The following is a 15409-nucleotide window of genomic DNA, read 5'->3' as shown; positions in this document are numbered from 1 at the left end:
TGTGACGTCAAAGCAAGTCATCATTTCAAAAAGTTGTTTTTGTTCAATGGCAGCCACATGTATGAATTTAAGACTTTGATCTGCCGTTTTCAGAGAGAAAACAAACCTTTTTCAAGCAGTAAATCGAAATAATAACTTCTAGTTAGTACTCGACAGTTGAAACGGTGGAAATTGGGAGAGTTCACAGCAAAGAAACTCTGCTTTAAAAAACAGATCGAATAATCAACGCGAAGGATTAGAGCTAGAGGAGGCCAGACCAGTTCAGCGGGGTCATGACGTTATTGCATAGTTATTTCTGGTATGATTCCTAGTAACACAACGATAAGTATCACGCAATATATCTGAATAAAACCATTCAGACAATTACTTCAATTGCCAAGGGAGGCTAGTTTTAAAATATCTGCGAAACATACAATGGGGAATAATTGGGGCTACATTAAGCATTCCGTGTAATGCCATTAGAGGGGAATCTTGTTTTATAAAGTTTCCCTGGCCTTAATTGTTGTAGATGTTCAAAGGATTTTTTTAAAAACGGTTAGTTATTTTGCTGCTATGCATTAAAATTTTGGTGTTATTTTAAACTCATCGAGGAGCTTTGAAAATAACCAATCAAGGAGCACAACTTTTAATTAGCTGCCCTTGTTTTTTACCTGTTATATGGCAAAGGATACCGGAATTTCTCATTTCTTAAAGCTCTTTTTCTTTAAGCTATTTTGATCCTGATAAATGATTATATTTTTGACAAACTTTTTTCATGGAGACTGAAAAATTATTTTCCTTACTAAGTAATTTGAAGTATTGTTAAAATTATAGTTGATTTTCATCTGCTTACAAGTATGAGTAGTGAAACATTTTCCCAGGACTAGATTGACAGCTCCACATGCAACTATTATCCTGGCCAATACGACATTAGCGACACTTGACTGTTTTGGCAATTTTTCCCATTTTACTTTGCTTCAGCAACGTCAACATCTTTCCCACAAGTCGTTCATTAACATAATCTCCCCCTCCTTCTCTGTTCAATGTTGAGAATTTACACTTGTTGATTTGTCTTTGTTCATGGCCATTGTAATGGAGGGAGAATGCATAGGAGTAAAATCATGTCTGCATATTGGCCAAAGTAAGGCCTCTGTTTCAAACAATTTGGCCAGGATAATTTGTATAATGAAAATATAACTGCATTGTGAGACAATTGAGTCAGATCCTTGGGTGTTAATGATTTGATTTCAAAATACATGTCCATGCAGTTGATAAAAAATTTATATTTTATTAAAAACTGGATCATTGTATAATGCAATTCGAGTGATTTGATTGGCTTAGCGGCCATGGTATATGAGCCATTATACCATGCTCAAGAAATAGAGACCATTAAATTGTCTTGTAATAATTCTTGCAACACGAAATCAGCAAAATCTAGCAGTATTTCTTGATTGTTTTTAATAAGACAATTATTCCACTCACGCTTGTTGGATATGAGATGATTATAGCCAACTCGGCACTACGCACACCCTTGGCTATCTATCATCTCATATCCAACGCGCGTTGTTAAAATAATTTGTGGACTCTTATTTTCTTATTTTTATTCCCCACAAAAATGTACTCACTTATACAGTTATCACTAGTGACCAGAGCTTGTAATGACAGTTTGTAGCAAGAGAATCATGTACAGTGTACTTGAGCAATGTGGTTTTCTTAAGTGCTGGAAAGAATTTTGAGACCACATGATCTCATTTCTGTTGAAAAAAAAATGATTTTTAAATTGATGTAATTAAACCACTGGTCACAAATATTAACTTTTATTGAAGTGTATTTACTGATTTGTAATCTTGTGTAATCGCTGTGTATACTAATGAACACTGATATTGGCCTTAAGTCAACACTAGTCTAGGAAGAGGTCATGTCAGCACTCAAGAGAGTTTGGGAAAATTGTAGTGTTTGTTTGAGTTGACAAACATTGAAGTTCTCCCAAACCTACTGTGGTTATATCGTGTAATTTAACAACTCATACAAGTTTGTAAATTGAACAGTTTTTGTTGTTACAATAAAGGTTTATTGGTGTATTTGTTTTGAAGTATTACAGGGGAAGTTATTTGGCATAAAAATTCCCATTTTATATTAGCCAACTCGGCACTACGCACATTTGCTTGGCTATCTATCATCTCATATCCAGCGCGCGTTGTTAAATATTATTTGTGGACTCTTATTTTCTTATTTTTATTCCCCACAAAAATGTACTCACTTATACCGTTATCACTAGTGACCGGTGCTTGTAATACAGTTTGTAGCAAGAGAATCATTTAGTTGAGTAATGCGGCTTTCTTAAGAGCTGGAAAGAATTTTGAGACCACATGATGTAATTTCTGTTGAGACAAAAATGATTTTTAAATGGATGTAATTAAACCACTGGTCAGAAATATTAACTTTTATTGAAGTGTATTTACTGGTTTATAATCTTGTGTATAATCACTGTGTATACTAATGAACACTGATATTGGCCTTAAGTCAACACTTGTCTAGGAAGAGGTCATGTCAGCACTCAAGAGAGTTTAGAAAAACTGTAGTGTTTGTTTAAGTTGACCAACATTGAAGTTCTCCCAAACCTATTGTGGTTATATCGTGTAATTTAACAACTCATACAAGTTTGTAAATTGAACAGTTTTTGTTGTTACAATAAAGGTTTACTGGTATATTTGTTTTGAAGTATTACAGGGGAAGTTATTTGGCATAAAAATTCCCATCTTTTTTCCTGGTTTTATTTTCACATTATAAATTCAAGTTTTATTCTCAAGATTGAAATATTTTCTTTACTATCAACTTTATAGACTGATTCTCTGACAACCTGCTGTGTAGTAGGGTGTAAAAGATTCCTCGCTGTCTTTACCGAACTACTGTGTAAATGATCGCTAAAACAGTCTCATCCCAGCGGCTACACTTGCGTTCAATAACATCTGAACTATCACACATCAACATTTCATGCACAGACTGGAAAGTTAGAACCACATGAGTGAAGCAAGGTTAATATGGACACCTGCAGTTTTTTGTTTCTTTACTGAGAAGCCATGAAGTGAAACAGATGCGATGCCAGTGTATCGTCTTGTACAAGTTTACTCTTGGAAAGGTCAACATGGTTTCTAGAAATTATGTTCGGGTGACAATGGGATCACGACCAAGTCACGTGGTTGGTCTGAGAAAACTTTAATGATTTTCGCTCCAATTTTAATCATCTATTACCTTGGCCGAGTGAATGAAAAAAAAACCGTGTTTTCGTGAAAATTTATGTGAAGAGAAATATATATGAATAGGAAATAGGATCAAGCAACGCGTCTTTCCGGTATTCGCAAGTATGTTTCTTGGTATCCAAAAAGAAAACTGGGGCATTGCATTATAATGCATTATTTAGAGATAATAAAACTAAATTTGGATAAAAATGCCATACATTGCTTTACTGCTTTTTACAATTATTATAACTGTTGCCTAATTATCTCGCAAAAAATACCCCGCTACCCCAAATTGTCTTTCTGGATTCCATTAGCCCATACTAAGATTAGCTTTTTCCGCATAGTCACAAAGTATGCAAAAATACTTTGTTAATTGTAGGCACCGTCGTTAAACGTAGAAAATAAGAAGGTCCTTTAAGATAAGGTTTTCACTTTTAGAGCGCAAAGCTGATAAGTTGTTTGTGAGTCTGAGTTTACTAAATCATTTCAGTTATCATTTCCTAAAAAAAAAGGTTTCAATTTTTTTAAAGTGAAGTATGTCACATATTCAAACGGTAAAACACAGACGGTAAACAGAGGCTGATCAACACTGTGTGTCTGTTTTCGCAAATTAAATACCTGACACCTTAGGGTTCCTGTATTGACATCACAGCCCTATTATCCCCAGTCTCCCATCTTGTGCTGTATTGTATCCAACCGGAACTGAAATTTGATGCTTTTATATGCCTCAAAAGCAGGGGAAGAAAAATTGATCAGGAATCTATTTTTCTACTTTCTTATGAGAACAACATGAAGATTTGATGAAGGAAATAATTTTTTTTTGTCATATACACTTTAAAGGTTCACACAATTGCTGATGGACCATAATATGCCAAAAGAAATAACACAAAAAAACTTCAAAAATACAATAATTCAATTGTTTCTTATATTTTACACTTTATTCAGATGTTCAAGCAAATTCACCCCTCCACCCTTTAAAAGCCAGAGAGATTTTATTCTTACAGGGGCATCTTTAGAGGGATTAGTCTGGCAGGGGTGTTAAAACCTTTCTTAAGCCAGCGACACACCTGGTGATTTTATACACCGATCGCAGCGAATTTGAACACAAGCGATTTTCACCCCTGATTAATGAGGACACACTTAGCAATTTTTTTCACCTATCGCGACAATGTGGCAGTTTTGAAGTCGTGTGATAAAATTGCCCAACCTGATGGGTTGACTTCACTGGCTATTCGCAGTGATGAGCGTAGAAAATCGTGGGAACGAGCACACTTGGCGAATGCCAACGAATTTAATCGCTGATATCTGATATGCCAGACATCAGCCATTTTATATGCTGATCGTGGCGATCGGCGTAAAAAACCAGTAAGTGTATCGCCGGCTTAAAGCACCTTATTTCTCCCTACAATATCTCTACTTAATCAAGCATACAGCTCATGAGAGTAAAGGAAATGATCACCAGAGAAAGAATGTCTTGATGATTAAACAAATTCACTAAATGCATGTTAATACTGTGGCTTCTTTAAAGGTACAACTTTATACAAATACCAGTAGGCCATTTTCAAGTTGCTTTGAACCTCATTAAGAAAGTGAGGCTTCATGCATTGTTTTTATTATGAAATTAATTTACATTCATGTGCAAAAAAACTAATTTTTATATGAAAAGTTTTGCCCTTAGCCTCGCTTCCATAATGAGGTTGATTTAGCCACTCGGAAACGGCCCATTTAACTACACAAGCTGCCCACTTTACAGTTTTTGCTGCCAACATCTTTCCTAACTTGAACACCCCTCTCAAAACATAAGCTTTTTACAAGGTAATAAGCGGAAAAGAGTTGCAAGGAGGGGACAAAAAAAGGTGCCACTATCACCTTGTTGAACAAGACCAAACTTGGTAATTTCTCGCCAATGTCTGCAATGTTGGCTACATTCACACAGAGTCAACTGCTTGATTGTCTTTGCACCGTAGATCCATTGACAGTTGACCATCTCAGTGATGGCGGCTTGTTTAGGAATGGTGTCCATGTTCCCTGTATGGAAGGATTTTCTGTGTGCCAAAATTGTCTTATCCTTTGTATTTTTACTCCCGATTCATGCCTAAGTCTTTCAACCCACTCTTCGATCTCCTCTGGAGTTTTGTTCTTCACTTCTACTATTTTATTGTTGCCATTCACTAAAACACAAAAGTAGATAAATACAAAAAAATTTGGAAGTGATATACTTGAACTGCAAGCCATTGCAGTAATGTCTGCATCTTAAAGGGGTAGTATCATGGGGTTTTAATAAAAGTAATAATAATAATAATAATAATAATAATAATCTGTTCTAGCACATTTTGGAAACAAAAATTGGGAGAACTTGAAAAAAATTAGCCTTACATTTGTCAAGTTTCAATCCATACCAGCCTACTCTGTCTCTGGCCAGAGGCACTAATCGACAGTTTAATTGCACTGGGGTGATAAAAATTATTTATAACAAACTTGACAATTATTTCTTTGTTTCTGCTGACAGACAAACATTTTTGGGTTTTGAAATGACAGCAAATTTGCATAATACTTCCCCTTTAAGCAGCATTCTTTCATCCCCAGTTCAAATTTATGTATTTCAAGTATTTCACTTCCATCTCTTCACCTCTTGGTATGGCATAAGCAAAAGTCAAGCAGTCTACATCAGCCGTAATGGTATTTATTCAACACCAATTGATCAGCATGACTAAGATAAGTACAATACACAACCACACTTGATTTCATGTGCATTTTTGTTGTGTATACACTCAGTTGAAAAAAGTTGTCCTGTGCAAACTTTCAATATTATTGTAAACAATGCAAACTGGTGAAATTATAGGATAATTTAATTGGCATGTGCATATTTTGTGTCTTTTTCTTTGTCTGTGAACAATATGTGAATTTTAAGCCCTAAAAACTGTACATACTTTTATTTTCTAACAACATGAAGATAAATAAGCTGATAGGTCAAACACTTCCTAGAAAGTTGTTGGGTCTTATCCTTCACGGTTTATACCTTTTAACGTGGCCGAATACAGTTTTTTAGTGTACAGGTGTTAGAAGACGTTATTTGGAAACTACGTGCTTCTGGACGCCCAAAATTGGTATGGGGTAAGACTAACTAAGAAGGAATGCATTTTCGTACGTCTTGTTGAGCTAACTACCGTTTCCATGGCAATGCAGCGAACTATTAAACGTCCATAAATAGTAGGTTTCCTTTATTTTTAGAAAATGTACTCATTAGATTTTTTCCATATTTTGGATCCAGAAAAACTCAAAAAACACTGACACAGTTGCACTGCTTTCATGTAATTTTAACAGAGAGGTCTCCTGTAAATATTGATTTTGCATTTTAATGTTTTGTGAAGATACTCTCTGTTAGATTAAGGTTTCTCTTTGTAGGCGAGTTATGCTTTTAGGGAACTATTTTCATGCCAAATGCATCGAAATTCTAATGAGCGGTTCCTTAGAAAACAGTTCATTTCCACGAAAACAACCAGTCACAATTTTTTGGTCAAATGCGCATGCGTGGCTTTAATTGGGTTTCATGGCAAAGATGAAAAGCATGCAAAAGGCCTTGGTGAGTGACTTTTTTGCTCGGAAAGAAAAGAAAAAAAAAACAGAAACGAGAAACTTAGTTATTTAGGATCAAAACTTAACCTTATTATCCATTTCATGTGAAATTGAGGGATCACTTTATCGACCGCTGTATTTGCGTACCACAGCCCTAACGTGCGCTTAATAGCATCACTGACAGAATCTGTAAAGCGCGCGCAAACTGTGTTCGGCCACCTTAAGTGACAACGTTTTTACAATCAAGTGTACTCAGCAGACCACTAGGGTGAGACATCTGTACTACCGAGGGGGAGGAGGGATGGCGCAGTGGTGAAAGCACTCGCCTCACAGCATACATATGGCCCAGGTTCAATTCCCAGACTCAGTGTCATATGTGGGTTCATCCTGGGGGGGAGGGGGGGGTACTCCCTTATATGGGCTATATAGGTATGTGTTGCGCTAAAGGATATGGTTTTTCAGCTGCTTTGGTCATAAATAGGGTATCAATTTTAGCCATTTTGGTAATAAATAGGGTATCAATTTTTGCACTCTAGGCTGGAATTCGTTTTTTTTTTTTTTTTTAAGAAGAAGCTACTTCTTCATCATGATGTTTACAGCAACTGTATACGTGCTGCAACGGCTTGTGACGCGCTCCGGTCAAGCGCTGGGCTCCAGGGGAGTTTTGAACTGAAGTTGACCAGACCCTATCAGGTCATAATAAATAGGGTATCAAATTTTTGGTCAGGTCATAAATAGGGTAGGAAAAATCGCGGATTTTGGTCATAAATAGGGTAAGGGTTTTGGGAAGGGGGCTGCACACCCCTACCCAATTTTTTTGGGTCAATTATGTTGTCCCTGGGGTGGAGAATTTAAATCATTTTTAAGAAAATGTCAAAATCCCCACGCCTTGCTCGACACCCCCCTCCCCCCCCCCCTCCCCCCCTCGGGCTTGACATTGATAGGTGCATAACTTCAGGATTGTTCTTTGCAAATTCTACGATCTCCTTGTCAATGTATTCCCTGAGAGAAACACAGGAGGTGATACCGGTCAAAAGAGCTTTAACAGTTAATGCATTACCTTATTCCTCTGCCTGCTGCTTCCTCCGCGTTTACAGTAGTTAAAAACTAGCCGCCGCGCTGTAACGGGCGAACAAATCGACCGAATACTCCGTTAGGGATTCCAACCTGCGCCATATTGAAATCTTCAAGTATGTTCTTCATGTAAGAAACTTGGAGTTGACAACACACTAGATAGGCTGTTCACAGTCCCTCTATTTTTTTCCGTGGGATTCTCGAGACTGGCCTGTCGCCATCTTGGTTTGTGAAAGCGAGCGCGATCTGGGGAGAGTGTCTAAATTACCGAGGGGAGGGTTGCGGAGTTGGGAGGCGGCGGGAAAAATAGTAAACTATCCAACACTGCACCATTGTCGTACCGCAATAAGATTGGGGATAAATTTGGCGACGCGACAACGGTCACAGTGTGGGAAAAAGAAAAGTAAGGGTGGGAGGGAGGGAAAGATAACTAGTCTAGCATTAGTTCCCAGGGCTTGCCCGTAAGCACCTCGTCGCCCCGTACCCGCACGATCCCTCCCCGTGCTGCAGTTGAGCCAAAGTGATAATTTATTCACACGTGTTGATCTTATATGCGTCACTTTAATGTATGCAGAGTGAATAGTAAACTATCCAACACTGCATCCATTGTCGTACCGCAATAAGATTGGGGATAAATTTGGCTCCTGTTACTTAATGTCACTAAGTCTGTTTCTATCTACCCGGTCAACGATGGGCTCCTCCCCAATACTAAACAGCCACCTAAGGAGACCAACGTTGGACCGTCAAAGAGACTCATCCCTCTTCCTGAACCAAATCATAACTCCCCAAAACTAAACCCCGATCCAATTCCCTAACTCTGGGAGGTAGATTTTCATCGTACCTCACAGGCACTCTTCTGCGTAGGTTCTTTTCCCCTGATTGGTTGCGGGGAAGGCACACACAAAACGTTTTAGCTCATTAATGTCTTGCCAGGAGGCAGATGGCTCGGAGCCCTTGCCGAGGCCCCTGCTGGATTTAAAACTTTCGCTAGTTGCATGTAGTACAACGCCGTGTGGCGCCTTGACCATCCCACGTGATCCATGATTTCAGCCAGGTCCGCACCGGTAAGGGCCAGGGTAATTGCACAGCCTGACCGGAAACCGTGGAGCGTCTCACCGTTATCCGCACTCATTTCTTTAAGATAGCTCTTTAATCGTGATTCGGCTGCGGAGGAGGAAAAAGGGGCGTCTTTTATACCCAAATCTGGTGTAACTGGGCGGAAAAGGTAGCCACACGTTAAATCTACCCTCATATCACGAGTCACTTCCATGTAGCACTCAATGCCTCGAATAGGGCAGATTTCCGCTTGCGCATCTCTTCTAACCCCAAACACATTTTCATCCCCATCCCTCAACGTCTTCCCCCAAATGTGGTTAAAGAGGAGCCCGTCATCATTGGGGAAACGAAGGATTTCAGGAACCTTAATCTGTCCCAAATCCCCTGGCCGATCTCCACTAAAGAAGGCCAGCTTAAAATATGCTTGGTCGCGGGCTATGATGAACCTGTCAATCGCCTTGTCAGACCCTTGCAGTTTTCTTTCTAAGTGCAAACATAATTGTGTTAATTTGTCAACAAAGAACGGCGCAGCCTGTTTCGGTGTTATACGGGCCTGCAGTTGTTCCGCGGTTACCAGCCTCAGGAAATCTTTCACGGATTTGTCAGACGCCGGGTTACCAAGGCCTAAGCGCTTGTCCCACTCGCCATCTCGTCCAATAGAGTGAAGAATGGCCCGTAACTTACCGATATAAGAGTCAATCGTTTTGTAAGATAAACGTATTGCGCATCCACACGAAAATCGTCCCTTTTTGCCGATATGGTCGCAACCATTGCGGTGAATCTACGTTTTCCCATCCTTATCCTTAAAAATAAGGAAACGACAAACATCACGCGGGGTCACAGTGGCCAAAGTGACATGTCCCGGAAGTGAGGCCAGAAAGCTTTCAAACTCTTTTTGTAACGAGTCTTTCTGTTTAGCATAGCTAGTAGCACGGTCAAAGTCCATTAGCTGCCGTAAACGTTGATCAATGCACTCCAAATCGACGTTAACTTTTTTGACATTTGCTTTTGTCAAGACTTTCCGATTATAGCCACACCTTTGACAGAATCTAAAATCCTGGTCATTTGCATGGGAACAAGTCGGGCATCTGACGGATAGCGTAAACAACTTAGCAACAACAGGAAGTTCCTAAGGGGAAAGAAAGGCGAGACGTTTGTAGTCTATGAAAGGAACGTTTTATTTCCTACATGTTATAGTTATTACATTGGATTTATCCAAGACAAAGAAGAAAAAGAAAAAAACAGCTTATGACTCTAACGAGGGATCCCCCCACATGTCGGGGCTTCCCCAGTCCAGTTAAATATTTACAAGCAATTCTAAAGCAATGTCACTGCTATGAGTTCTACTCAAAAGCTATCTGAAAAGCCCACAGTTCCCCTGGGATCTTGACTTCATTGTTCCAACCTTCCTTCGTAGGGATTAACAAAGCATGCGAATCACCTAGATCTGCCATCTTTTGCGTTTTTCTGGAGATACGTTGTAAAAACGGCCACCAATACTTCCTTGGGTATGTATCCAAAACCACAAGCGTGCATGGCTGTCGGTAAGACTGGAGAAAACGCAAGACTGGGCCGACTAAGACATTTGGCGGGAAAACATATGGACGCTGCATAACAGAAGAGAACTTTATCAAATCTTGTGCAAACAGATTCACCCCAATCGAGCCTGGCGAGGGCCACGGCGTAAAATGGGGAAGATGATTCCCTTGTTTGTCAGTCATAGCATTTGAATCTAGGGCCATCAAATCACAGGAGTGGTCATTCAGACCGCCAAAGACCCGTTGTACCTCACTCCAGGTCTCCGGTGTTAGTGTGTAGTCCAAAGAAGATAGCCTGCGAGAAGGGGGATCCGCCGGGTTTTCCCGTGACGGGACGTACAACATGCGTAATAATAGATTCAGGTCCACAGTGGTAAAAAATAATGCCTTGATAGCCTCGTTCAAATCATGACTTTTGCCTCCTTGATTAGTCCACGCATGCATGACTGCCTGGTTGTCAATCATGACATCGACGCGACAATCTTTGACAGGATGTTTAAAGGCTTGTAAGACCTTATCCACTGCCATGGCTTCCCTTGTCGCGATATCCAGCATCATCTCATCCTTTGACCAATAATCAGATGCCTCCTGCTTCACAGGCGTAGAGATGACCCCACCCCATCCGGTATGGGAGGCATCCGTTGCTATGTAAATCTGACGGTGTTTCTCTTCGCGCCAAGGTAGAGGGTCATCCCACCCTTCTAGAAATAACCAATGGGCGATCTCATCGCGCAGTGCACCCCGGATCGCAATTGGTTTCATTGTGCGCATACCCCTTGAGATTGCTGCCGACATCTCTCTAGTAAACAGACGCGCTGCTGGAACAGCCAGGGAAAAGGAGACGCACTTGCCGACCAAACGTTGAAGTGTCTTGACCGAAACATAACTCGAGCCTAATGTCTCTCGGATCAGCTCTAGGAACTTGCGCTTTTTGTCCGGGATCAGGTGGAAAACTTCCCTACTGGAGTCCGCGAGAAAGCCAAGATAAGGGACCATCTTTTGGGGGGTTAAGATTGACTTCGTTAGGCCCAGAAAATATCCCAAACGTACCAAATAAAACGCCAGAAGAAATACTGCTGATTTGGCCGCCGCCAAATTACGCTCATCCGCAGAGTGTAGGGTACCATATTTCCCTTTGTTAAGTAGCACCTGGAGTTGACCATTATGCCTATCATCAATATATAGGAGACATGGGATCCCCAACGAGCGCAGAAAATTAGACGCCATAAGGCCCGTCGAATGATACACATAAGGGGAGATCTTCCAGCCAAACGGTAGGGAGTTATATGTAAAGTACCAACCACCCCACTGGATTCCGAAATATGTACGACTTTCTTCCGACAGCAAAAGGTGGTCGTATCCAGATTTGTCGTCAAGGACGGTCTGATAAGAGTCCTTGAAAACATACCGAGGCAAATCTGTCACCCTATCCAGGGTGAAAGGCTTCTCTAGCATCCACAAGTTTAGGTACCGCGCATTATGACACAGTCTCGGCTTTGATGGCTCAACCGTCAACGGTAGTACAATTTGAGGCGGGGTTACTTGGCCAACCTTACCCACTAAAGAGATCGCACCAATTTTTAGACGACTTAAAAGTGTCGTCCTGACAAACTCCCCAAACTGTTTACAGGATACATTATTTTTAAACAATCTGTGGGGTGGCCGGTCGGAATCGTAATGTTCCCCCTTGAACGTTCCCTTAAAGTGTTTGAAATATGGGAATATTGACACCTTATTCCCAATCCAAGACAATCCCTCCTCCTGGTGTGATGAAGGAGCAAGTTTCGCGATTTCTGCCCACTGGGTTATGCGTTTGTGAAGTTTCCCCGCCACAAAAGTATCAGGATCCCGAAATAGCAACTCTTCGACATGGCCGATAATTTCTCCATTCTCAACTAGGCGAGTTTTCTGCATCAACTGGTCATTTTCTGTCCCCTCACCGCTGACCGATACGGGGTTCCCCCTTACGTCTATCCACTGTATCGCACCTGCGCGATCACCAACGTTGTTGATAAAGTTATCAAAGTTGTCATCTTTTTCCCATGACCAGAATGTTGCCTAAGGGGAAAAAAGGATTTTTTAAAAGAACCCCGTACAAGCCAGCAGAGAGAGGACAGTCTTGACCCAGTATGACCGGGAGGGTTTTGAGATACCCAGTTTTCAAAACTCTCAACTTTCTGTGACTACAGTACGCGAGAACAGAAGGGAAAGACAAATAAATGTTACAGGCAGGTGTTACTGATCCCTCCACCTACCCTTGTAAAGGCGATACTAACCGAATACCACTTAAGAATCGCATCAAATCGAAAAAACCGGGCAAGTTTCAAATGTTTATTGCACTCATTGAACTTGTTATTAACATGATGATCACTGTTATTACAACTTGTTTCCCTTTCATGCGCTTCAGTGGTTTAGTACACCTATTAGAACTTGTTATCTCTAGCACGACCTCGGGTTGCTGAGGGCCTCTGCTGTGCACCCCTCCTTGCATAACACCTTGCCATAATGTGGCCATACTTTCCACAAAAATAACATTGGACGGGAGCGCCACTTCTCCAGCCACGACCTCTATATGGGGCATCACCACGTTCACGGTAAGAAGATTCAGACGACGGGCTTCTCCCAGTCATCGCTTTATCCACCTTCGCAACCGCCTCGTACACTTTCGTATGGTCTTTGTCCCCGAGGAGGCGCAGAACCAAAGCGCGAAAATGTTCCTTTGGGAGGTCCACCTTTGCCCTGGCTGTCTGGTACACAAGGCGGTAGAAATCGCGTTTGACATCCTGATTATCCCTGGAGGTATTCTGAAGGGTCTCCAGAATGTCAATCGCCTCGTACTTGTTAAACTCTGAAAGCGGCCGTGCCGCATAATCGAGCATCTTCCTTATCACAGAGGCCACAGAGAGTTTCGTCAACTCCTCAAGGGACTTTTGTAAATCACCAAACTTTTTCTTTAGAGTCTAGGAGAGCAGATAAAGGGAAGAGTCAGATTATACGAACATCAACTCACGAAGTTTCTTTTGTTTTAGCGAACTCTCGCCCCATTGCATTAGAGAAAAAACACAGATTTTCATTGCATTATCGAAAACTTCCACTGCATTGCCGAAAGACTCGAATTTCCCTTTTCCATTTTCCATTTTTATTTATTTCTTTTTTTTTTTATTTTCCGATTTCATTTTTATTTATTTATTGTATGGGGAACACCCCCATCTGTCCTAAGGCGAGCTCTCGCCCATTTCTTTCCCTTTTTATTTTCATGGAGAATTCTCATACATTTCTTTCTCCTTTTTTATTTTTCAAAGTGAATTCTCACCTCATCACTTTCCTTTTCTTTACTCATGGCGAACTCTCGCCCCATCACTTTGTTCTATTTCTCATAGCGAACTCTCGCCCCATCACTTTTTCCTATTTCTCACGGCGAACTCTCGCCCCATCACTTCTCTTTTCTATTTTCATGGCGAACTCTCGCCCCATCACTTCTCTTTTCTATTTTCATGGCGAACTCACGCCCCATCACTTTCTATTTCTCATGGCGAACTGTCGCCCCATTGCTCTTTCTTTTTTTTTTTTTTTTTTGTTTTTTGGTGAACTCTCACCCCATAGCTCATTCGCGTTATCCTGAGTTACAACATTTCACCTCTATACAGTAAAGACACGCACAAGTGAACGGTAAGTTCCCGCCCCATCTGAGTGTTGCATATAAATTCTCGACAACAGTTGAGAGAAAAACACAATCCGCGAAAGCCGCTAATGAAGCATTCACTCCATTACAAATAACTCCAAACCCGCCAAGGTCCAAATTTAATACACTAGAGCTGTTCACAACCAACTAACCGGCAAGCGCGGACAAACTGAGCGGGGAAAAAACCCCGAAAAATAATGAAAAACCCCATACAACACGAAACTAAATACATGTAAACGAAACGCATTTACCTCAAGCTCTCCTTGAGTTGGTTCCACGTGCATAGCTTCTTGTGGAGCCACTGGAACTTGCGCCGGCGGAATTTGTTGGGCTGGAACTTGCGCCGGCAGATCTGTTGGGCTGGAACTTGCGCCGGCGGAATTTGTTGGGCTGGAACTTGCGCCGGTGGAAACTGTTGGGCTTGAGCAGGTAAGATAGCCTGGCCCACAACAAGTTGAGCGCCCTGGTTTTCAGCCGGTTGAGGAGGTTGAAGTGGCGCCGGCAAAACTTCTACGTCTGCACGAGGCACTTGACCATCTTGGGCCGCTTGTTCCGCGCCCGCTTGCAATTCATCCACTTGTATAGGTCTCAGACGACCACGAACCGGGCCGGGGTATTGTACATTCGCCATCCAAGTAAAGCAATAACACGAGGCAAGGAGATTCCAACTATTCGAGCGACACGAACTGGAGCACAACCGAACCGCGCTGCAGTTGAGCCAAAGTGATAATTTATTCACACGTGTTGATCTTATATGCGTCACTTTAATGTATGCAGAGACTGTAACAGCTTCTCACTGTCTCGTGTTCGAGGGGCGTGCCGAAACTTTGTCGCCTCAAGTAATTGTATGAACTAAAAAAAAACTCCCCAGAGGCCTGCCCCAAAGATAAACATGTGAAATTGGAGGAAATATTTAATAGTCCTTTGTTACAGTACAGTTTCTGTACCATTTCGAAACAAAGTTCAGTTGCGAAAGAAAAAAATATATACTGTTTTCATATGGGGTGTAAAATATGGAAACAATTTCATCTCTTTACTGTAAATAATTACATGTAAACAACGAACGTATGCAAGGAACTGTAAATATGTTCAATTCAAAGATTAAAAGTAAAAAATATATATTTAACTACAAGGGTGTCTAAAAATGCACCTTGTCTCTCGACATACATGACGAGTATATTTACATTTAAATAAAAGAAAGAAAATAAAAGAAACTTTCCAAGCATTGATTGTTTACTCTGTTTGCTCAACACCTAAGTAGTACC

General features: G+C 41.0%; 1 protein-coding gene and 2 long non-coding RNA genes across 4 annotated transcripts in view; 1 reads left to right on the top strand and 2 right to left on the bottom strand.

Annotated features, from left to right (window-relative positions):
• LOC146483053 (uncharacterized) overlaps positions 1 to 15409 on the bottom strand; it is a 258284-nt gene that overhangs the window by 132640 nt on the left and 110235 nt on the right. The gene's annotated exons all lie outside the window — the stretch shown is intronic.
• Positions 1 to 15409, top strand: part of LOC146483060 (uncharacterized) — a 286304-nt gene that overhangs the window by 208590 nt on the left and 62305 nt on the right. The gene's annotated exons all lie outside the window — the stretch shown is intronic.
• Positions 8827 to 13183, bottom strand: LOC146483063 (uncharacterized). Its single transcript, XM_085106288.1, has 2 exons — positions 12912 to 13183; positions 8827 to 12520 (listed from the first exon to the last, which is right to left on the bottom strand). The coding sequence occupies exons 1-2, from the start codon at positions 13041 to 13043 to the stop codon at positions 10268 to 10270; spliced, it is 2385 nt and encodes a 794-aa protein (XP_084962414.1). The 5' UTR covers positions 13044 to 13183; the 3' UTR covers positions 8827 to 10267.

Source organism: Pavona decussata, unplaced genomic scaffold (genome assembly GCF_977016875.1).
Source record: "Pavona decussata unplaced genomic scaffold, jaPavDecu1.1 SCAFFOLD_40, whole genome shotgun sequence".
In the NCBI taxonomy this organism is placed as follows: domain Eukaryota; kingdom Metazoa; phylum Cnidaria; class Anthozoa; order Scleractinia; family Agariciidae; genus Pavona; species Pavona decussata.
This window is presented reverse-complemented; position numbering and strand designations above follow the sequence as displayed.